Source organism: Siniperca chuatsi, linkage group LG3 (assembly GCF_020085105.1).
Source record: "Siniperca chuatsi isolate FFG_IHB_CAS linkage group LG3, ASM2008510v1, whole genome shotgun sequence".
Lineage (NCBI taxonomy): Eukaryota > Metazoa > Chordata > Actinopteri > Centrarchiformes > Sinipercidae > Siniperca > Siniperca chuatsi.
The window spans coordinates 14,942,264-14,965,394 of record NC_058044.1 but is presented as its reverse complement, the minus strand read 5'-3'; the positions used below and the strand labels follow the sequence as shown (position 1 = coordinate 14,965,394).

The 23,131-nt window shown below is 38.1% G+C and overlaps 2 protein-coding genes across 2 annotated transcripts; one reads left to right on the top strand and one right to left on the bottom strand.

Moving 5' to 3' along the window:
• The first annotated feature begins 2,833 nt into the window (after window positions 1-2,833).
• LOC122873739 (5-hydroxytryptamine receptor 4) lies at window positions 2,834-19,196 on the top strand. Its single transcript, XM_044190863.1, has 7 exons — window positions 2,834-2,910; window positions 6,337-6,443; window positions 7,077-7,203; window positions 8,257-10,154; window positions 10,355-10,479; window positions 14,248-14,482; window positions 16,555-19,196. Exon 4 carries the CDS (start codon window positions 8,270-8,272, stop codon window positions 9,344-9,346), a length of 1,077 nt encoding a protein of 358 aa, XP_044046798.1. The 5' UTR covers window positions 2,834-2,910; window positions 6,337-6,443; window positions 7,077-7,203; window positions 8,257-8,269; the 3' UTR covers window positions 9,347-10,154; window positions 10,355-10,479; window positions 14,248-14,482; window positions 16,555-19,196.
• On the bottom strand, window positions 12,979-22,877 carry adra1d (adrenoceptor alpha 1D). The gene is made up of 2 exons (XM_044190861.1): window positions 20,704-22,877; window positions 12,979-14,451 (listed from the first exon to the last, which is right to left on the bottom strand). Exons 1-2 carry the CDS (start codon window positions 21,659-21,661, stop codon window positions 13,901-13,903), a joined length of 1,509 nt encoding a protein of 502 aa, XP_044046796.1. The 5' UTR covers window positions 21,662-22,877; the 3' UTR covers window positions 12,979-13,900.
• Window positions 22,878-23,131: the final 254 nt, after the last annotated feature.

Genomic DNA, 23,131 nt, shown 5'->3' with positions numbered 1-23,131 from the left:
AGACGTACCCTCCCTAACCATAACCATGTAGTTTTAGGTAGCTTACCTTAACGACTGCACTGTAGGAAAAAAATGTTGGTATTGAACATTCAAATAAGTTGCCATTGAACATACACATGTTGGGTTTTGCAGAATCATTCAGTATTAACTGAATAGTGTGGCAAGTGGATTATTGAATGCTAGTCTAACAATGTCCAGATACTATCATAAAATTTAGAAAGATTTTTAATGATTAACAGTTTGAATAGAATACTGATTCTTCCTGTATGTTTTTGAGAAGTGGAATAATAAATATGTAAATCTTTGTTAATCAACAAAGTATTCAAATGTTACCTTTAAAATTAAACTGTTGGTTTTTCAAATTCTTCTTTTTGTCTCTTTTTTAAAATAGCTTAATATATATATACATTTTATATAAATAGGTCAACAGGATGGCAGATTTGAACATTTCTCGCTGTATTTGTAACTGTCAACAACAAGATTTATGATCATTGCTAAGACCTACAGTAGATTTCAGGGGAATGCAAGGGAATTCTTCATAATGCAGAAATGAAAATACCAGTAGAAAACCTGGCCTACTGAGAACCTTGTAAAGAAGTACATCCTGGCAAGATTCTGCTTTTTGATTCATGTAATGTGCAATTCTATCTTGTCCTCAACATCACTTCATCAGAAAACAGTGGTAACTTGATACCCATACTGGAAAAGAGTAACTGTCCACAATTATTCTGTATCGTTTACATGGTGACTCAACGCATATAAAGGTCCTAGGACTGTGGTTTTAAAGGTCTTTGCTATTATTTCTTATTGTACATTGCACCAATTTTTAACCTTATGCCTATGCATTTCTCCTAGTATAACACACCTATATGAACCGCACATTAAGGTTTTGATTATAGTCTACCACATACAAACCTGTAATTATGAAACTGTCTCGCTGCTGCTTGGCCTGTGACTGCATTATCAGATCTTTGGAATGGTGACCACAGCCTGTGTATGAGATACAGAGAACAAGAACAAGTTTAACACTGTATACAGACATGTCAAAACAAGTAAGCTCATAGAGACAGGGTTGAAAATTGGAAGTGGGTGTTTAAGTTTAATTATTTCTTCCATCTAAACCCTTCGTTAGAGCAGTGGTTCTCAAACTAGGGGTGGCATAGAACCACTGCAGGGGGGGATGCGGATGTTGAGCAGACCTAAAGTTGCATGAATATGATTCATATGGGGACATAAACAAACAAAAGTGCTCTGATGCTACCAACTTTTTTCACCTTCTGAAGGGAGGTGTGACAGAAAAAGTTTGAGAACCACTGCGTTAGAGAGTCAACGTTATAAATAGTTTCTAAGCCTGCAAGTGTCTTTTGTCTATAATCCTAACTGTTCTTATAGCAATGACTTTATTGTGACCTCACATTCAAAACAAACATTCATGCATGCAAATAGGTCACCCAAATAATTTGGTAGGAAACAGGGGATCCAAATCATCTGGCCTAGAGGGCTAAAGTGTGAAAAAACAGCTTATTCCTTTTTTACATTTGGCCCTTTTCACTTGAGCACCTAGTTAACTGGTGAAGTAGCAACAGCACACTTCTAATAGAGAGGTAAAGTGCTTACTCAAGGCTGCATTTGGAAGTATGATTAGGCAGTAAATTTTGCACGGGTATATTAATTTCAAACATGAATAGGCTTTTTGTCTTTGGCTATATTATCTTCACACAGTCATCTGAGTAGTTAAGAAATTAAATGGAGGCAGTTGTTCACTACTAACATGAGCACAATAAAATTATTTTTGGGCCACATAGAATACACTAATTACACATGGCAGCTCAACAGAGTTTAGAATGATAGCATTTATAGACATTTGCATGAAATCATTGTTATGTTAGTGCAAACCTAATATCCATGCTAACATCAGGCAGGTACAAGTCTTTATAGAGACTGTACTGACTTTCTGCTTTCATGGCTAATTGTGTGAGTATGAATTAGGGTCACACATGAAAGTGGGGTTTTATTAATCTGAACTCCATTATGTGTACAGTTTGTGCATACACAATACTGCATAAATTATATTACTAGTAATGAATGTATAATCCGGTGATCGCTATTGACAGTGACTTGCGATGTTCGCTTAATGACCATGCAATAGCAATAACACACCAGAAGAGGGCTGCACTGCACTTAAGATCATCCAAACCTGTGTGTGTACAGCTTTCATCCCTAAAATGTTTTATTTACAGTTTTGTGTGCTCTGTTAGTCAAGGGCACACAGCCTTCACATCACCCCTGGCTACGACTTAGTTTTGATTAAAAAAAAAAAAAAAAAAAAATTATATATATATATATATATATATATATATATATATATATATATATATATATATATATAGCCAGAGAGAATCATTTTTAATGGAAAAACAGGAATCCTGAAGAAAAAGAACAGAGTTTGTTTGGCTTAGAGGAACTGTCTGTGTGGGGGGTTTTGCAGTCCCCCACATAAAAACCTAAAAATCAGAGATAAAATCAGAAATTACTGCAAACGTGTATTCCAATGTAATCTCTTATATTGCTTGTCCTCTCAGTGGAATAAGACACATTGACTCCATAGACCATTTTTAATGGCCATAACAATTACAGCAGTTCACTGATTGATGTTAATCAGGATTGAAACAAAGTAGGCTATGTAAAACAAGGACGGCTCTTTGCTTCAGCGAAACAAAAAAAAAATCCTCGGTTTGTACTGGACAAAGAATATTTGTCAGTAATTTGATTCCTAATTCCGACTGGAGAAACGATGCTCTTATATCAGGACAATACAGAACCCAAGCGGACAGGAAGGAGACCGCAAACATGTGATAACTTGCCACAGGTTAGCAGTCCATTAGTGATATGCAGCGTCTTCTTCAGAGGGTAAGATGTGGTGCATAAATAAACACCATACAGGCTTATCATTTGAAAACAAATGAGCTGGAAACATTAAAAAGTCAGCTGGAGACGGAGTTTTCAGATGTCGCTAATTCGCATTAATATTCGTTACATCATAACAACTATTTAATCAACATTAAGTTAGTACGTGTAAGCTATACACTATTTTTAAAGCTAAACTTAACTGACTCTAAGTAGCTGTAACTATTATCTCATCAATACGAATTTTAATACTTAATATTAACTTAAATAGTCAAGTTAAATCATTCAGAAACAGAAGAAAAGGGAGTTCCCCGGACACATAGTGGGGATCGGTTGTTGGTGATTAGGTAAACTCAGTCACAGCTCATTCCAGGGTGGGCGGATCGATACCAATATATCGATACCACAGATACTACGTCTTGTTTTGAAGATAGATTCTAGAGTCAACAGGATCGACACCAAAAAAGGGATCAGTTTTTCTCTTGTATTTCATCAAAGTGTAGAATTGTGAACACTTAGTGCAGGTACTCTTTGCTTCTGCTCTGCTGTTGTCCTGTTGTGTGCACTCAAACAACATACAGTCAGTTTAATCCCACACATAATTGCAGCCATGGCTGAAGGTAAGACGATCATCATTTGGTGCTATTACGCAGCTGTGAATGAAAACGTTGCTAACTGCAATGTGTGTATCAAACCCTGGTCTCACAGGTGGCATTTAGTGGTCATGGAAATGTATTCAGATTTATTGATGGTGCATTTACCTCATAAATTATGACACACTGCTCACTCCTACATGAAAGTACATAAGCGGCTTATAATAATAAAAAATAATCTGTATCGGTAATGATATTGGTGATTCAGGCCCTGTATTACTTGGTATCATCGCCCACCTCTAGCTCATTCACTTTTGTGTCTGGCTGATAATTGGTCGACTGCACATGCTGCTGCGCTCTTTTTGAAAAACAAAAAGTGCTAAAGGGATCTAAAAAGTAGCCAAAGTAACCGGGCGAATTGTCTTGCATAACGCATGCGTAATTCCTATAGTACCACATCAAACCGAAACACATTAATGGGGGACATTCTTCATTCATTCAAGTCTTCACTCACATTTTTTAAACCTAAATTAATGTAGTCAGGCTATTAGCTTAGATATTTGTTAAGCTTCTTATAACTGCTTCATGCAGTGGGGTTTTAAATAAGGTGTTTTGTTTTTGTGTTTTCCTCCACATTACATTTTCCAGAAAAACCAAACAAACAAAAAAAACTTGTGAAGTTCAAACACTACATAGACTTTAACAAGCTTATTCCGAATTCCAACCCTGTCTCCTTGAAATTACACATATACACAGCTCATTTATTTTGCCAGTTACACTTTTAAGGAAAAGTAATTGCCACCTGGATTATGTTCACCCGCAATGTTTTTTTTTTCCAGTAGGGAAGTGAAATATGACATATGTTTTCAATCAGCATTTTGCAGATACATTTATTGTGAACATTTTGCAACTTTTCAGATTCGTACTTTAAAAACATTTCATCATTCTGTTGTTTTAAAAAATTGAATCTGGATGGCATTACATTTCTCTTAAAACATATTTGCTGTTGCAAATTATTAGTGTGTCATTGTTTCAAGAAGACAGGGTTGCAAATTCATACAAAGTCCAAAATGATAGAATACAAATTTGAAGGATCACATAGAGGTATAGCACCATTAGTCAGTATTACACCGTTGATAATAAAATGTGTAATCGTATTAGATGGGTCACTTTATTTGCCCCCTTGTAAATGCAACAAAGACCGGGAATCAACCACTGCTCACTCCTCTTTCAGAAACAAAAGAACAGATGTGCAGCCAGTCTACCCTGTCTTTAAAGCACACTTGCATTACACATATGAATGACTGGTCTGAAAAAAACACTAGTTATTGAGCCAATGTGCCTTTTATTGCATCCTTCATTAAAAATCCCCCCATGTTTAATTAGAACACATCCGCCACACTTGAGATACGTCTGTCACTGGCTGAGGCCCAAGGTATTCAAGCTTGGCAGGATTGGCTGTGCTCTGCTGCACACTGAAACACATGAAAGGGATGATGAGAGCTGTTTTGGGGGTATGTAGAAAGTGAAGTTGAACCTATGTTAAATTTGAAGTCAGATAATAAGTATCAATGCTTCCTTCATCATATGTACTTAAAATAGAAATTGTTGTTGTTAGTCTTCTCTTTTTCCCTCAGTGTTATTTAGTTTCTATATTTGTTTTCCCTCCAATTTATTTATGAATTTTATCATGCAAAATAAGCCAAAACATACAATAACAAGACGTTAGCATTTTTTGCATGTAATTTCTATCTGGAATAGACACAGCACTTAAGTGACCCACAATCAGTGTGTTTTCTACTGTCAGTTACTGTCTAAGTCTGCAGCTGTGCAGCTGCTGGTTCATGCCACCTTTGGATAAGTATGTCCACCATATTTTACATGCCAAAAATATTTAAGATGCTTTCAAAATTCATGTAATGGGCAAATGTGTTTTGTTTTGTTTTTTACATGACATAGTAATTGAGACAATGACAGTAATCAAAGATTTCCTGTGTGCAATGCAGACATATAGTGTATCCCTGTCTGTGTTGTTGTAGCTCATCCTTGTGTAATGGAGCTCTGGAAAAGCAAAGAGGGGGTTTCTGGCACAACTTCACCTACTTCCAAGGTGCATTGGGAAGGGAAAAAGGATGCTCTAAAGGATGATGCCATGGAGCTCTGGCAAAGTTATTACAGTTCATCCTAAAGGGGACATGACTGTCTGAATCAAATCATGGCAATCCATCCAACAGTTGTTGAGACATTTGACTAAAAAACAAAAATGTCAACCTGCTGGTGGCACTACAGGAAAAGTCAGGGGATCACCAAAGTCAGTAGGATACATCCTCAGGTGACCATGAATGTCTGTACAACAATTTCATGCCAATCCATCCAATAGTTGTTGAGATATTTCAGTCTGGACCAAAGTGGTGGACCGAATGACCTAAACAATGCTTTGACCAGTGCAAAAGCATTCAGGGTTTGCACTGATTTCTCTGGGGGAAATGAATTGTGTTGTATACTCAGCCTGAGCAATCTAGTTTGTGGATTTATCAATAGTCTTAATTACAGGGTTATGTTCTTACATTGGTTTGGTGTCAAATACAATGTCCAGTCTTTTTAGTGTTGGGAACAACATGATTTTTCACCCACTACTGTACAAATGTACACATTTCAAAGCGATGTTCAGATACGTGTCTGCCCTTATTAATACTGTACCACAATAGGAATGTTGGTGTCATCAGAAAATTAGAAAATGTAAGCATACTGGTTGCTCTTTCTACAGCCATTTGAATTGAGTTGGCAGCAGACTGTATTTTATTACTGTGATTATTGTTGCATGTGTTCATTACAGCCCACTTCCCAGCCCCCCATCCCTCTCATCTCTGTGTAAAACCAAGGTTGACAGACCAGCAGTATGATACAGACATGAGGACAGACGATCGTCTCTCTTCTTTACAGGTAAGTGTTGTTTACACAGTTTTATAGTAGTGCCTGATGTGAACTAGTAAGATAAACAAACCTTTATTTTAAACTGGATTCAAAAGACCTTGTTTGAAATGCTAACATTATAAATAAGCTAATTTGAGTGACAGTAACTGAGCTGCTGTAGGTACAATCAGACGGAAAGATGCAGAATCCTACTGAATTTGTGATACTTTAAATGTGGCTTTTTCAGAGTTGCAGTTACTATATCTTCTAAATGAAAAAAAATTTGAACTTGATATTTTATAATGTATACATCAACATAATACTAATGGTATTGTTTTCTCCAGTATTGCTGCATTGCAAAAGCACCAAGAAGGCATTTTATCCATGACAAAACATATAGATGATGGCCATTATCTTTGAACAAAATATGTAATGGTATTTAAATTACTACCAGGCATAGGCAAATATGACAAACATGAACAAAATTTTGTATACACCAAATAAGCTTGACAAGAAAACATTACGTAAAGCTTTTGCAGTAATGTACTAATTATCGTCTACTGGCATTGTAAATAACCATATTGACATTAAGAACATGATTTTGTGGATAATTGCAGATAAGAGGTACTGAACAAAACTAATACAACTGTATGATTTTTGCAGACATGATGCTTCCAACATAAACAGAAAGATTAGAAGGATGAAAGGGAACAATGGCGAGTGCGGTGGTGGGGGGGTTGTAGATGACTGCCAAAGTGCCCTCTACCTCCCAGAAGAGGTGGAGTAAAGGGTACTTTTACCTGCTTTTATTGAATAAATGATTAATATGTCAACAGCCTTTATGACAATCACAACAGAATCTAATATACTGTATGCATAAATGAGATTTTCAAATCTGGATGGGTGTGATAGGATCTTTATGTAGTGAGTTGAAATTAATACATTTATTTATTTTATCTTGATTTATTTTTTTACTTTATTATTAGCCATGATGTGTGTTAGTTCAGCTCAACAAATCTACAAGCCAAACAAAAACCTACATTTTCACTCAGCATCACTGCACTGTCCCTGTGGTGTTCATTAAAATCTATTCAAAGTCAGCTGGAACATCTGCTCCCTGTTCACACCACTGGCACTGGAAATTTAATATTATTCTGTTCATTGCAGTCATGTGTCTTCAGCTGTGTGATATACTGTAATGTGCAGTGCCTGAATTCAGAGGACTAAAGTTTCATGAATTGTTTCCTGAGGTAAAAAGGTAAAATTATTAATATTCTTACAAAATTCCAATGATAAATGTAACATGCAGGGTTCAAATTCCTAAATATCTCTATGAGAAAATGTTATTGTGGTGACAACAGGCCGATGATAGTTGACTCATTTGGAGAATTTCCTGCCCCCACAAGCTACTCAATGTATTATCTGACACTTCAGTAGTATTTTTTTTGTATTGGTTTAGAAAACAAATCTAACAAGAAATCATATATCATTCTCCTCATTATATCAAGATCTGTGTTGATGAAAAGAACATCTGGTTTTGCTCTCCACACCAAGCAAAGCGATGGCATTTTAGATAAGGTAACTACACCAGAACAGAGGCTTTTCAGGCCCACAGTCTCTTGTGATTCGTACTTCAAACTAAAGTGTACAGTTTAGAGTTTAACTAATGAGAAGTTACCATGGAGCAGCAATTGGGTATGAAACAAATGGAATTCTGGGTGGTTTGTCCACTTTTTCACTGTTAATGTACCATAGAGGAGTTTAGGCAAACTGCTTTGAAATGCATCACTTGCTACAAAGTCAGACCCTCAGTACTTACAACTGTATCTGTGTGTTTTGACAGGTTTGATTAGACCATGGATAACGGCAGCTTGGGATTGCTCGGAGATGTTAACACATCTCTTCAGATTGAACTTCAATCCTGTACTACACTGAGGAACCAGGCCTCTCGCATTTTCCTGTATGCCTTCCTCTCTGTTGGGATCGTCTGCACAGTTGTGGGCAACTTCCTGGTGGTCTTGTCCATTGCCTACTTCAAGCATTTGCAGTCACCCACAAACTCCTTCGTCATGTCCCTAGCAGTGGCTGACTGCCTTGTTGGCCTGGTAGTGATGCCTTACAGTATGATTCGGACCGTGGAGGGATGCTGGTACTTTGGTGTCCTTTTTTGTCAGCTTCACTCTAGCCTAGATGTCATGCTCTGCACTGCCTCCATATTCCATCTCAGCTGCATTGCCTTTGACCGCTACTACGCTGTCTGCAACCCACTGGTTTACTCGTTAAAGATGTCCCACAGTCGGGTAGCTCTCCTTATTGTTGTTTGTTGGGCAGTTCCCATGTTCATTTCCTTTGGCCCCATTATGCTAGATCTTCATATTGCCGGTGTGGACATCCTGCTCCCTAAAGATGTATGTGTGTTCTTGGTCAATCGCATTTATGCTGTCATGGCCTCCTTGGTAGCCTTTTACTTGCCGATGGTTATCATGCTATTAGCCTACTGGAAGATCTTCAAAGCTGCCAAACGGCAGGCCAGGCAGATCAGCGCCATGGAAAGCCAGATGGCTGCTGGAGTGGGCAAAGATTCAAGCAAGAAACAAAGACACCGAAACACTATGAAGAGGGAAAGAAAGGCGGCAAAAACCTTGGGCATCATCATGGGAGTGTTCCTAATCTTCTGGATGCCCTTCTTTACAGTCAACATTGTGGACCCGTTCATTGAATACAGCACGGAGGTCGTCGTCTGGGATATATTTTTGTGGCTAGGATATATCAACTCATCTCTAAATCCCTTCCTGTATGGTCTCTTCAACCGTTCCTTCCGTAGGGCATTTCTCATGTTCATGGGCTGCAGGGTATGCCTGCCTGGATCCTCCCCTGGGATGGAGCTATCGCACACTAGGAAAGAGGCAAATGAACGTGCAGATCAACCATAAAATAAAGATAGTATCTGTATATTTTGTATACAAAGCTCAGTGAATCAATGGCACTATTCATACAATTTTTTGTCAACAGCATGGAAAAATATGTTTGAATCAGGAAGAATTATAATTATACTTCAACCATAATGTATGAAATCACCTCTTTTCCTTCCATGTAAAGGTAATGTGCTCTGTGGCACAAAAGTTTTGATTTTGTGACGGAGAAAAAGTCTGCCACAAAGACTTTTTCCAGTTTTAGCACTTTTAAGTAAATTATCTTTGGATTATGTCCATGTGTTGCTCTGGCCTTGAAAGAACAGTTTCCCAATGCAGGAAATGCGTCAGTGATATTAGATGAAAATTCAACCAGAAAGTTGTTGTGAACTGCAGCAATATTTTGGGAAGATGGCAATCTATCTATAGATATTATATTATGTTTATGTCTAAAGTATACGAATGGCTCTATGTTGAAGTAGAAGCATTCAAATGATTGCCACATGTGTATATATCTACAATAAAAAGAGTTTCCTTTAAAAATAATTTTTCAATAATAATAAGGGAAGCTTTAAATGGATCCAGGGGGATGGCAGAACAGATAGGGCCTAGAAATTGCTACAACTGAACTTAATTTGTTTTCTTCAATCTACATACTGTGGAGGAGGATCATATTTAAACCGCAGATAACAGGTTTTTGTGGGATAGAAAACAATTCCCAAAACCTAAAAAAAGGTTTGGAAGACGTGCAAGGCAAGACTTGAAGAGGCCACATCAAAGGGGTACGTGACGCTTTACTAGGATGACACAACGGAGATTTACATCTCAGGTAAGTAAGTTTAGTATTGTCACCTAACCTGGCTGTATCACCTAGCTGTATCACAGAGGTTGATATTAATACACATGTATATAATACATATATGATAAGAGTTCTAATAGATGATTATTATTTTTATTATTGATTGTTCTTTTAAAACGTCTTAGTGCCATTACTAAAAAAAAGTATCACATGATTTGGAACTCTTGCAGAGGGATCAAAAACTGCAGAGGTCAAGCGTCACTAGACAGGAGTGCCAGGTCTTCAGACAACTGCAGGGCAATAAAAACATCCTGATGAAACGTGCAGATAAGAGTGAAGGTGCACAAGTTTGAAGGTAAGTGTGTAAGATGTCAAATAAAATGTTTCTCATTCTATTTACACTGACAATCTGTATCATTTTACTGTTTGCAAGATTCACTGGTTACACAATCGTGGCCCGAGACTGCCTTCGGGGTGCATTTTACAAGTGAAGGAGGAACAGTTGGGGGCTACAGGCTACAGCTTTGGGCATGACTAAGGAGCAAAATTTAAATTCTGTGAATGAAAATGACAGCTTATTTCATGAAAATCAAAGGATAGCCACTTTTTATACCCTATCAAATATACATAAAAATCAAATTGATCTGATCCCAAAATCTCATTCACAGTGTTATTTTACAGATGAGTGACAAATGAAAGGAAACATCAACATGAAGTGTCTTGGTATGGAGTCAGGCCACCACGAGCCTCCAGAACAGCTTCAGTGCTCCTCACCAAGTCTGTGGAACTCTGTTGGAGGGATGAACACCATTCCTCTCCAAGATATTCCTCATTTATATATTCAATCTTTATTTAATCAAGTAACATCATTGAGATCAAGATCTCTTTTGCAAGAAGCCTGAGTACAGCAGATAGAAAGAAAAACAAACATAGCCAGACATAACAAAAGGACATATACTATCAGAGACAGTCACAGACATCACTAAATAGATTTGAAGATTAAAGTTTATATATCTTACACACTGGTCCAAAATCATCCATTGGTGTGAAACTGGGTTGAGATCTGGTCACTGTTGCATTTTATTCATTTTTATACTCATCAAACCATTCAGTGAGCTCTGGTGCACAGAAGCATCTGCATTTGATATGTTTCTCCACTGTTTTATTCAGGTTTTTCCTTCAATTTCTTCTCCCGTTTGTAGTTATTTCTTTATTTTGAGTCAGCACTGTGGACATTTGTTTAGCCTTTTAGGCCAGTCTTAGCTCCTCAGACTATACTAGAGTTGCATAAAGGCAGAATAATTTGGACTCAGATACTAAAAAGGTTTAGTTTAAAGGCTAAAAAGGCAGCCAACCTAACCCCAGGCTATCTCAGACAGAGCTAAGGGTTGTGTTTCCATGGTAACACACAATCACAATCAGTCTGCTGACAACTGACAAAAAGAAGAAAACATGACTCAATTTGTGGTTTAACACTGCTGTAAAGTGAGTTTTTGGAAACTCTAACAACTCATTGAAAGTATATATTATTTTCTGCTATTGCCTCACTCTTCTTGTAATTTGTAACCTAATCCTGCAATGCACAGAGATACCCAGTGCCCAGAATGCATGGCAAATTAGTCTTACTCAAGATAATCAGTGGACCAGACAGCTTTGTGCAAATGATGAACTTAGATGTTTATCTGCAGTCTGTTTATTAGCTCTAAGCCATAGTCAGAGTCTATCTTTGTTAAAGTAGCACCAATGCTGTCAGTACACAATTAGGACTCCAGGCAGTGGCTGTCTCTTTGGTGAGCTCTTTTGCTTTGTGAAACTACAAACTGTGAAAGTGTAATCAACACATTGCAATGGGAACCAGTGATTTTTATCACTCAAGCTAGAAAATAGTTTTGATGGAGTTATAATGTTGTTTCAAGTCTCTTTTCTTTTTGATGGACAGAGGGGCGAGTGAGAATAAATGGAATGGAGCATTTGAACCATGGCAGTAAGCTATGTTTTATTTTAGTGTGTTGGTTTGTATATTTTTATATATATTTCTACCATTGATGTCTGTATTTTATTGGTACATCCGCTATACTTGCAGCAATTGTTGCTTTAATTTCTGCCCTGACACCAAATGTTAGATGAAGGAAGAGGTTGTGTCTGGTGCTCTCAGAGTAGCGCATTTTGTATCGTGAGAGACTGCAGAGTTTAAAGTATCACCTCTGAAGTTGCCCCCGATACCAAATGTTAGCAGTTACTATGTGTTTGTCCACTTAGTGTTTCAGTCCTTTATGGGGTAAAGATAAGAACGGTTTTCTGTTAATTGTCATCTCTATCTTTCTCTTTGTGGAGATTTTTTTCTGTCATGTATTAGTTTTGGTCATTATTACAAATGAAAAAAAGTATGTCAGCTGTTTGACTTTTCCCTAGGTCAAGACTTGAGTAAACTCATTGTGCAATGAGACTAATAACAGGAAGCAGTTGAGATTTATTAGTCTTGATAGAGTCTCTCTCTCTTTCTCTCTGTTTCTCTATGTTGCCTGCAGCTGAAAGCCTTGTGTGTGTGTGTCTGTTTGTCACTCTCTTTTAATTTAACTTTATTTGTATTTGTTTGTCAGGCAGCAGATTCTCACTACTATGTTCACCATGCTTAACACATTCAGATATGGATTTATTAAATCAATTTCATTGGTATTTTGTCTAAAAACAAATCATTTTTGCTTCCCAAAAGCACAAGTTTGACATAAAGGTAAAAAAAAGTGAAGGAGGTAAAACCACCATAACAATAGTGACATCTGCTGGATGAGGCAGATTTTTCTTGATCATGAATCAAATTACAAGGGCTGTAATTTAACTGAGTTATTGACTCAACTTGTTTTCTCTCCATTTTATTTTGCTTTTCATCTTACATAAACAAACTTAACATTGGAAAATGCAAAAAAAAAAGCATGTTCATTTCACATTAGCACTCACTCACTTGGCAATGCAAATTACAGTTTGGTGGTCCAAGTAGACTCATGGGTTTTTATTTAAACCATTGTACATATCAATGCCAAGTTAACTTTTAACCGTTAACAGTTAGAATAAATACTGTGCAGCATCTTTATTCTTAGCTGGCATCTTATCTTTACAATGCCTTGTCAAAACAGAAAAATGGCAGATGAAGTATCATAATCAATTCTGACATTACATTTGATTAAATCCAGACATTCTTGCAACAATAAAAAATTGCACATATGACAAACTTTGCTCTGTTAGAGTTTCAAAATATTTGTTTCAATCCATTACAGTTGTATTTTTTGTTTAAAATCAGCTGAATATCAAACAAAGCAGTCACAATTCATTGGGAGTCACCACACAGTGTCAGTTGGCTAATAGTTACAGACATGGAAAATTTAAAGAAATGAGTGTAACAGTAATAATGAGGCTTATGTTAAATGTCTTGCCGAAAGTGCGTACACCTGTCCACTGTGGGCTGTGTAATGTCGATGCACAGTCCTTCCAAGTGACAGCAGTCACATTAAGTCAAGGAGTTGGCTACTTTTGTGTCCACTTCCAAAATGTGGCTTTAAGCAGCTCACAAGAAGTTTCATCTTAAATAAACATGATGGGGATGAGGGGATTGAGATAAAGTTGTAGTCCTCTTTGTGCTGGGATCAAGCCATCGTTCTCAGTTCACAGCTTGGATTCTCTGATATTTTGTAAACACAAAATTTTGTGCTATCACAGTCTTTCTTGCATGTTGGTCCAATATGACCCTTTGAAAATAAATAAAAAAATTGTCTGGTTCTCCTCTAAATGTCAGTTTCTTTCAGGCCATAGCAGTCTGACAGATCATAGAACTGATAACTGCTCTGCTCGCAGGAGTTGTAAATTCCCATAGAGACTGTGTCTACTATATCAATCCGGCCCACTGTAGGTGTGGTACTTTTTCCTGTCCCTCCCTTGATTTTATTTGACAGATTGTTCACTTTCTCTTTGAGCTGGAAGGAGGACTTTTGCAGTGGTGGAAACAGGCTCCATCTCTTGAAACCTAGCGAGCGCCCTTTCCCCTTGTGTAACAAAGAGCTGCCATAGGATTCATGCACAGCATAGCCAGGCTTATAGTCTCCCCTCTGATCCCTTGTCATTTCCTTGACAGCTGTCCGCCACCTCTGGTCATAGAAGCGACGCAGGACCCTCTGTCTTTGGTGACACTGGCACCTGAGAAGCCGAGTGAAAGCTCGCTGGAACTCTTTGCTGGAGCAGGGGTAGATCATGGGGTTGATGCAGCTGTTGAAGTAGCCCAGCCAGAAGATCACCTTGAACACAGTTTCGGATGGTTTCAGTGCCGGGAAGAAGGAACCTAGAAGAAGACGGAGCCATCAGAAAGATTTGTGAGTAAACATACTGTACAGTACAGTATATGCACAGTCCAAGTACAGTATGTTGCTTTCTCTGTTCCATTAAGAATCCAAGAACATTTTCACAAAATATACTTCAAAATCAAGAACAGTTGAAGCAAAATGTAGCTACAGTTAATTTCTATTCTCGACAATATCTACGTTTATACTGAATGCTAAATAACAGATCATTTGCTACGTATAGACATTTTTCATCAGCATTATTTTTGTAATGATTTATTGTGTAGCAGTGGTTGGTTGTGTTTATTAATAGCAACAGAGGACGTTTTGACATTTTGTGGACTTTTATTAATGTGACAGATATTGACAGTGTTCTGTCAATATCTGTCCCATTCAACCACAAACCCCAATGCACACAATTCTTTATGATGTTTTCGCTTGAGTAGAATATGTGACGTTTTCTTATTAGTGCCAAGTATTTATAATTATTTCTTGAATGATTTTAATTGATGCACGTTTGTCTGACATTAACCTGCTGACAGCTAACAACATAAATGGGGTTAAAATGTTCCTGTGGTGTATGCTTTCTCTGAGAGGACAATGTAGAATATATAACTTGTCTTGTAAGGTGTTTGCCATGCTTGAATTAGTCAGCAAAGACTCAGACAAATTCACAAAAGGATTGTGCGGCTTTTGCGGCCGCTAAAACTGCATAAATAAAACAAAAAGAAACCGTGTAATTCTCAAAGCACCCGCAAAGGGTGAACTACACCCCTAACTGCACTGCCAGGCAAAGAGAGTCTTGGTGCTCCGGTGCTATTTGCAGATATGTAAATTAGGTAATATGCATACATTTGGCCAAAATTGGCCGCTCTTAATGCAAATGAGCCTCATTGCAAAAAAGTCCAATTCACAAACACCAGTGCTAATAGTCACATGCAGTTAGAGTGAAATTATTAGCGTCTTTGGAGAGTTGGTGGTAACTGAAGCGCATTTATAAGGGTGTCACGCCCAGACTTTCCAGTGATCATGGCAGCAGTGATTGTAGCCAGGTGAAGCAACAGCACATCACAGTACATCATATGCGCACAGGTGGCACAGAGACAGTACAATACCTGATATTCACCATGAGTGAAACTGTAAAACAACATAAAACCTGCTGCTGTGAGAAACCGAGACGGTGGTTTCGCACTGTAACAGTCCAGCAGAGAGCAGAGTAGGAGAGAAATCAGCTCTCCATGCGCCCAGAGGCATGAGGGAGAGCGCACAGTTAAAGCTCCCAAATAACAATCACTCCATACAGAGTGAGTCGTAGAAAAACAAGAGACATCCCACAGATAGAAACGAATGAAAGAGCAGGGGGAGTTATTAGATAATTAAAATAGTTCTAATTATAATAAGCTTTCAAATCAAACATCTCTTTCTACATGACTGGAAAATATTGTTCCATGCAACTGCATTTATAACATTTTTTGACCAAAACATTGCTTAACCATGTCATGTGATATGCTACTTGTATACCTTAAGAACAAATATCATTGGCACCACTACAGAGAATTGCAGATGAATATTTATCAGATGCAAAACAATGGCAAATTACACACATCTGCAAAACTTTATGGGCGTGTTTGCACTGAAATATCATTAGCCCAATATCTTTTGTGAATCGGACCTTGAGACGGGGCAGATAGTGGTTGCACATGATGCGCAATTCATGATGCTATCAGCCGCAATTCATTCTTAGTGAATTCGCTCCTCAGTGTAGCGGTACCTGATTCTACATGTAATGTACTATATATACAATGCCATGGCTTGTGCACAAACCCTCTTTGTCATGTCAGTGTTGGTAAGATGGAAAATCCTGCCACTTTAAATATTCCCTTTATCAGCCTTTTAACGTTCTTACATATAACATTACAGAACAGTAATTTACAAAAGTTTTGCGTTACATGGTCAGTTTTCTTTCTGCTCTCTGTACAGCTTACTTTCAACCCAAGCTCTAGCTGCTTCGCTCATTTTATTAAGTATATTTTATACTTGCTATGGCAATTTTGGTTTGACATGCTGTTTTTCATGGAATGTTGCCTTTTCCAATTGCTTTCCAGTTGTCCTTGTCTCCCCAGGCTTGGATTTAACACAGTGTTGACCCTGGACACAGAGGTAACATATCACAGTGCTAATGTCAAGTCTGCACTGCCTGGGCCCAGAAGTCATTTCAGTTCTGTCAGTACAATGTGGAAATATATGAAATGGCTTGTATCTGATTTTCAAAGTAAGGGTTTCATGTTGACATCAGCTACCAACAACATACTGTGCACTTGCTAAGAAATACAAACAGGAGGCTTGGGCCAAAAGCTAAATAATAAAACAGAGTTATCACTCTTACTCTAACTCTAACTCTAACTCTAAAACTCTGTAACCTGTAACCCAGTTCTGACTCAACATGGTTAAAGATAAATTAAGTGATTAAAGGTCTGATTAAGTGATGTTCTCCATTGATTCTTCTCACTGAAATGGCATCACCTTAAAGGCAGACAGCAAGTGAATCACCACTCTGACGCATTTCCACAACACCATGACAACAAGCAATATCTTTTAGGGTTCCTTTTTGTTTTATTGCCTTTGAGATAACATCATCTTTTAAGTATGGTGTCTGCAAGATGATTGCCATTTTGAATCTTTTCTGAGGATGTGATTTTTTGAAAGTTCACATTGGCTCATATCCTAGCACAAATCATAAAGCCATGCAACAAATGAATGCTTTGAATACACGTTGAAGCTCGTCAAGGAGTCTGGGGACCTGTCCACTTTCTCAGACAACATTTTGTGACGGCTCTTTTGTGTGAGAAGACAGATTCCTAATCAGCCCTCAGTTACAGAGCTGAGGAATTATCTCATTGACATTTAATGTTCTGTGTGAAGGTCAACATTTGATGCTGTTTTTTTTTTGTTTTTTTTAAACTCACCCTCAACATATGGCCACCAAGGACCAAGCTATAGTTGGTATAGTAATGAATACTTGCATAACCACTGAAATGGCTGCTATGACCATTACACATATTGTGATGGGCAAAGTGCTACTTACTGTATATTACCAGAAAAAAAATCTTTAAAGCTCATCATAAATACTTTTTTAAAGGCTAAATAATTTCCTAAAACAGCTGGGCACTGTAGTTTTTAGCAAATGTTTCTCAAACAGGAGTAAACAGTATCTTTGTTGGGGACTAATTTCAGCTGCAAATTTGCTGTGTTAGTATTTACAGCAGAAGGACGGTGTATGTGGGATCCACTCAAAATAAACTACAGTGCCCATGTTCATCATAATGAAGAAACATGTCACCCAGTGCAACAGTGTGGCTCACTGATGTGTTTTTAATAGGTTTTGGACAACAGTGGCGGTCTTCTGGCACAGAAAAATAAGGTACACAGGCTACAATACTTGTTAGTCGTATTAATTCATTGTTGGTTTTGGTCTTTCCATGGGATTTGTTGACATTAAGAAAAATATAGAATATCACCAGACTTATTCTTTAAAGAGAGAAATCCTTGAGTTCTTGATGACCAAGTATAATATACATAGACCAAGTGTATTGTTTCAATATTCCTCAATAGAGAATGCACAAAATAAAAAGAAAGTCAACTGTAAAAAGTAATAAATGGAAGCTTGAAACATGTATGACTGTGTGCTTTTATGCTGGTTGGATTTGTGTCAGCAACAAATACAGAAATAACTGCCATTTATAACACTTGGATTATTCATACTAAAAAGCTAACTGTGTACTCCCTGTGCAATATGGTTGTACTTTGTGTTTTATCCATTACACTGGGAGATAGACAGCATTCAAAGTAATTCTGAAAGGATATTTCTTCCATCAGTTTCTGGAGAAAAAAAAATAGTATTCATGAGTCTGGTGCACTAATATAAGCAAATGGTGTTAGGACACTCTCACTGAGGTTTCAGATGAGTAAGACTACTTCATCTTGATTTGCATTTTCACAGAGAAAGGGCCTGATTGGCATAAGAGGTGCTAAAAGTACATGTCTGCCTCTCAGCAAAAGGTTACTCATTTATGATATGTCTATACAACGTACCAACATCAATCTGTCTGACTGACCAAGTATGGGTTAGCAGGGCTAGGAATTTCTGGTTGTGACTGCTCTAACTTGTCTCTAACTTGTCCTTTAGGAAACAAACAGTAACCCCCCATAGGGATGAATCTATAATAACAACAACTTTATTTATCCCTATGGGGACTTTATGTTTTAAACTACACAGAGGATCAAATTACAGAACAGCATTTCGGGAGGGATTCTGCAGGGCAGATGGTTTCCACCAAGGAGTTTAAATTTGGCTTTAACGATCACATTCCATCCATTAAGATACTGCGGACACTAGTTTAGATGACAAAGGTGTTCTTGACGTTTTTATCATGCAAATTAGAGGCCTCTGCCATCTACCAGGAATCTTACATTTCAAACCACGACAACTAGAGATATCGTCAGACCTATTTCTCTAACAGTTATTCCTTTGGGAAGAGCTTCCTTTTGTTTTCTTTTGATTACTGATTTTTAGCAGTGCCACACAGAGTCGTGGACTCTTTCAGACTTGAGATGACATCTCCCAAGAGCCAGCTGTATAATATGATCACAAAGGTATCATATGATAATGAAAATCATATTATTAGAGATTGTCATAATCAACTTAAAATGTATGTTTCAGATTGGCCCCAATATGTATATTAAAAGAGCATATATATGTGTGTGTTTTGGTGATATTATAATGTGTGTAATGTCTCATATGTCATATGTGTGATGGTGTATTGATTTGTACTAATAATTAAAATTTGTTTTTGTTTTTTTTAAACTCATTCTTGTCTTTACTCATTTTCAGTCCCAAGAAGAGATGGACTATCTGTCTATCTTAGACTTCTGGGTACAAATAAACTTCCCTCTGAGCTCCCTCTCTCTCCCTGCAGGCTTTGCTATAATAATAAGATTCAATACATTTGGAGGTGCAGCAAGAATGAGAGTGCTGTGAGTGTTGATACTGGCCATTTGTCCATAATGGCTTTATCAATCAATTATGTGAAATATATGTAAAAAATAAAATTCATGAGACCACCATTAGTAAGTGTATATGTGTTGTGAATACTATTACTCTCTATAAGTGCAACTTTAAATACATGTTGCATTCTTCAGATTGATTTATATATAACCATAATGACTTGCATTGGTCATCACCACTGAAGGGCCTTTTCAACCAGTAATTAGAGACAATTTTGTTTTATTTCCCCATGTCTCATGCAAACTCCTTTATCTCATCATTTCAATACTGTGGTCAGATTAAGAGCTGTTCTCAACATTAACACCTACATGTTTCAGTGCAAATAATTTTGTATTTTCAAGACATGAAACAAAACCCTTACTAATACAGTGTATCTGTATCATGTTTTATATTACTATGTGAGACTCTTACTAAAACCACTAGCCCACTGGAAATGACACTTGAATGGGAAGCTGTGATGGATGCAAGATGCTGGGAGCATTTAGTTTTAGAGTGCTCATTACTGAAGAATGTCAGTCTATTATGACTGCTCTTAAAAAATGTGATATTAGCCATCTGAAAAAATAGGCTCTCGGAAATGTTGCAAGCATGGAAACAAGCCACAGTAATAGTCACGTTGCAGATTTGACCTTTTTTGACCAAAACGTTTGTTTTTAGAACATTCTAACAATCTTTTGATCAATTCCTGGCATAGTTCTTAAAATCAACAGCGAATGAAATCCAGTCACATTTTTTGTTTTCTGTTATGCCTAAATCTTGCAGGTTTTTGTAGCCGATGTATGTTGTATTAAACTGTAGTTCATTGGTTTAATACTGGTCTAAGCCTGCAGCCAGTATGTTGCGTTGTTTATAGAAATCCATGCATTTCTCAGGAGGAGCTGCAGGCTGAAAAGGTTTAACGCAAATGCATTAATTGCTCACATTAAACACAAATTAATTAGTTAGAAAATATCTCATATCACTGCCAACGAGTCAGTAGAGGTATTGAATCATAAATTCAAGTAGGATACTTGAGGGCATTTAATGTGTGAGAAATTTCAAGAATGTGTTAGTTTGATGTCCTTGAGAATAGCAATTTTGTCTGTACACCTAATGTTGGAGAAAGAGCGACAGAAGGTGCAATAGACACACTGGGGCGCATTTTATGCTGGACAAACAGGGAACAGAAATATAAAGTTATGAGACTTACCCATGGGCAGAAAGAAGAAAAAGGGCAGCCAACACAAGATGAACATTCCCACAACGATGGCGAGGGTTTTAGCCGCCTTTTTCTCCCGGGAGAACTTCATCAGCCGCACTGACAGCGAACTTCGAAACGGGTGGTTTTTGCTGCTTTTTGAGCTGGACGAGCGCGCGTCCTCCAGCACGCTGCGACAGTGTATCCGGAGGACCACTTCTATCGACTTATTTCTCTCTCGTTTGACGCCCGCCTCTAGGCTCTTGGTAGTCCTGCGGGCCACCACGTAGACCCTAAAATACATGATGAGGATGACCATGAGCGGGAGGTAGAAAGAGAAGAGAGAGGAAAAGAGCGCGTAGCCCGGCTCCTCTGTGATCCTGCAGATGCTGTCGTCCACAGGCGGCGGTTCCTTCCATCCCAGCAGCGGTCCGACAGAGATGACCGTGGATGATACCCAAACTAGGACTAAAATAGCCACTGCCTTCCTCTCTGTCATAATACTTGGGTATTTCAGGCAGTGTTTAACACCTATGTACCGGTCTACGGAGATGATGCAGAGGCTGAGGATGGATGCGGTGCAGCAGAGCACATCCACCGCAGCCCAGATGTTACAGAAAACCCGGCCAAACACCCAGCATCCCAGAACCTCCAGAGATGCAGAGAAAGGCAGCACGATAATGCTCAACAGCAGGTCTGCCATGGCTAAGTTGACAATGAAGAAGTTTGTGACAGTCTGCAAATGTTTATTGCACACGACAGACAGGATAACCAAAATGTTCCCAACAATTGCCACCAAAATAAAAATGGAGAGAATGATCCCAACCCCGATAACTTGCGGGTCCATAATGAAGTTCGTGCATGTCGTGATGCTGTCGTTTTTAAATGTTTGGTCCAAAACGGATCCGTTGAAAGCTTCAACAAAATAGATCCCATAGTTGCTTTCGTTCCTCAAGTTAGAGTCTGTCATTTTGAAACGCCATAAAGAGAACTTTAGAGTAAGTTTTCTAAAGAAAGCAGCGTGTCGGGCATTGTTTTCAGTCTCTCTCACCAGCAAGACATGCGGGCGTCCTCGCAGTCAACATTTTCTACATGTCCAGCGAAGGATATTTGAAAAATACAAATAAAAATGGAAACTCCATACAACTAAGCCTATAGGCAAATGCATGCATGATAAGGAAACTTGTTTGCCAAAACAGAGATATTCTCATTCAAAAAACAATTGAGGTTTTGATTCTGCGGGAAGTAAATACAATACAATATATAATAACAAAAAATCAAATACATTCAGCTCCATTTTCACGCATTTCTTCCATGTGATGGTTTTCCACTGGTGGCATCCTTTGTAACTGATCACAGAGTCAGGGCTGGTACAGCTGCACTGAACCCACAGCTCCACCCACACGTCACATATTTACTGTTGCGTTCATGGTCTCCACAAGGGAGCGTCACTTTAAATCTGGTCACGAATTCTATATGACACACCAATTGAAACAGGTCTGCCACTTTTTATATCTGTATCTGACTCGTTTTCATCAACAGGAGTTAAATGCCTTATAGATTTTTGTATATCTATGTATAATGATAGTTAGTTGAAGAAAAACAAACTCTATATCGGCTACCTAAAACAACCCCTCTTCCAACCTGTAAAGATAAGACAAAGCAGCATCAGTCAGATCCTCTAAACAGAACAGAACAAGTCAGTTCTGTTCACTGGAGTGCCTTCAGGCAAAGCTGTGAAGTTTCCCAGTGACACTGCAGCTGCCATCCACAGGCCTTGTATGCACAGCTTAAGTAGAAGGACAGGCCTGTACAAACCACCAGGGAGCCTGGAGGAGAGTAAAGGTCAAGAGGCAGAGTCACAGAGCGGACAAACAAGCCCTGCATGAGAAAACACCATCCGAGGATGCAGACTTACCACTTTGTCTGTAGCAACACAGGGTTTCAAACATGTAATGGTGAAAAGCAATCAAAGATATTCTGGCAGCCATGTTGATATAATATTACTGTATCTAAGAAGTGAGTCCATCGCCAGATTTACAGAAGACAGTACTACAGTTTCTGCTGAGACTGCACTACTGTTGCATACATTCTGCTGATTGTTCCATGATGATTGTGGTTTAGACATAATCTCTTTTGGAATTCACTGACGAAATACCCTGAGCCCGAATGCACACATTGCTGTTTTTTTGCAAATTCACCTGCAAATTATTCCACCTGTAAAATCAGTTACTGTAGTAATAAGCCATATAGATGGATAGCCAGAGATGTTTTGGTTGAAGAAAAACATTAAAAGTTAAAGAATATCAACTGTCACCTCTTTGCATTTGTTGGTCTCCATCTATATCTTCTTATTAGTTTTAGTGCTTAAAATATGGCCAAAAAGTTTATAGCCATACTGGAGATATATGCTGGAGGATGTGTGTCTAAAAAGCATCAG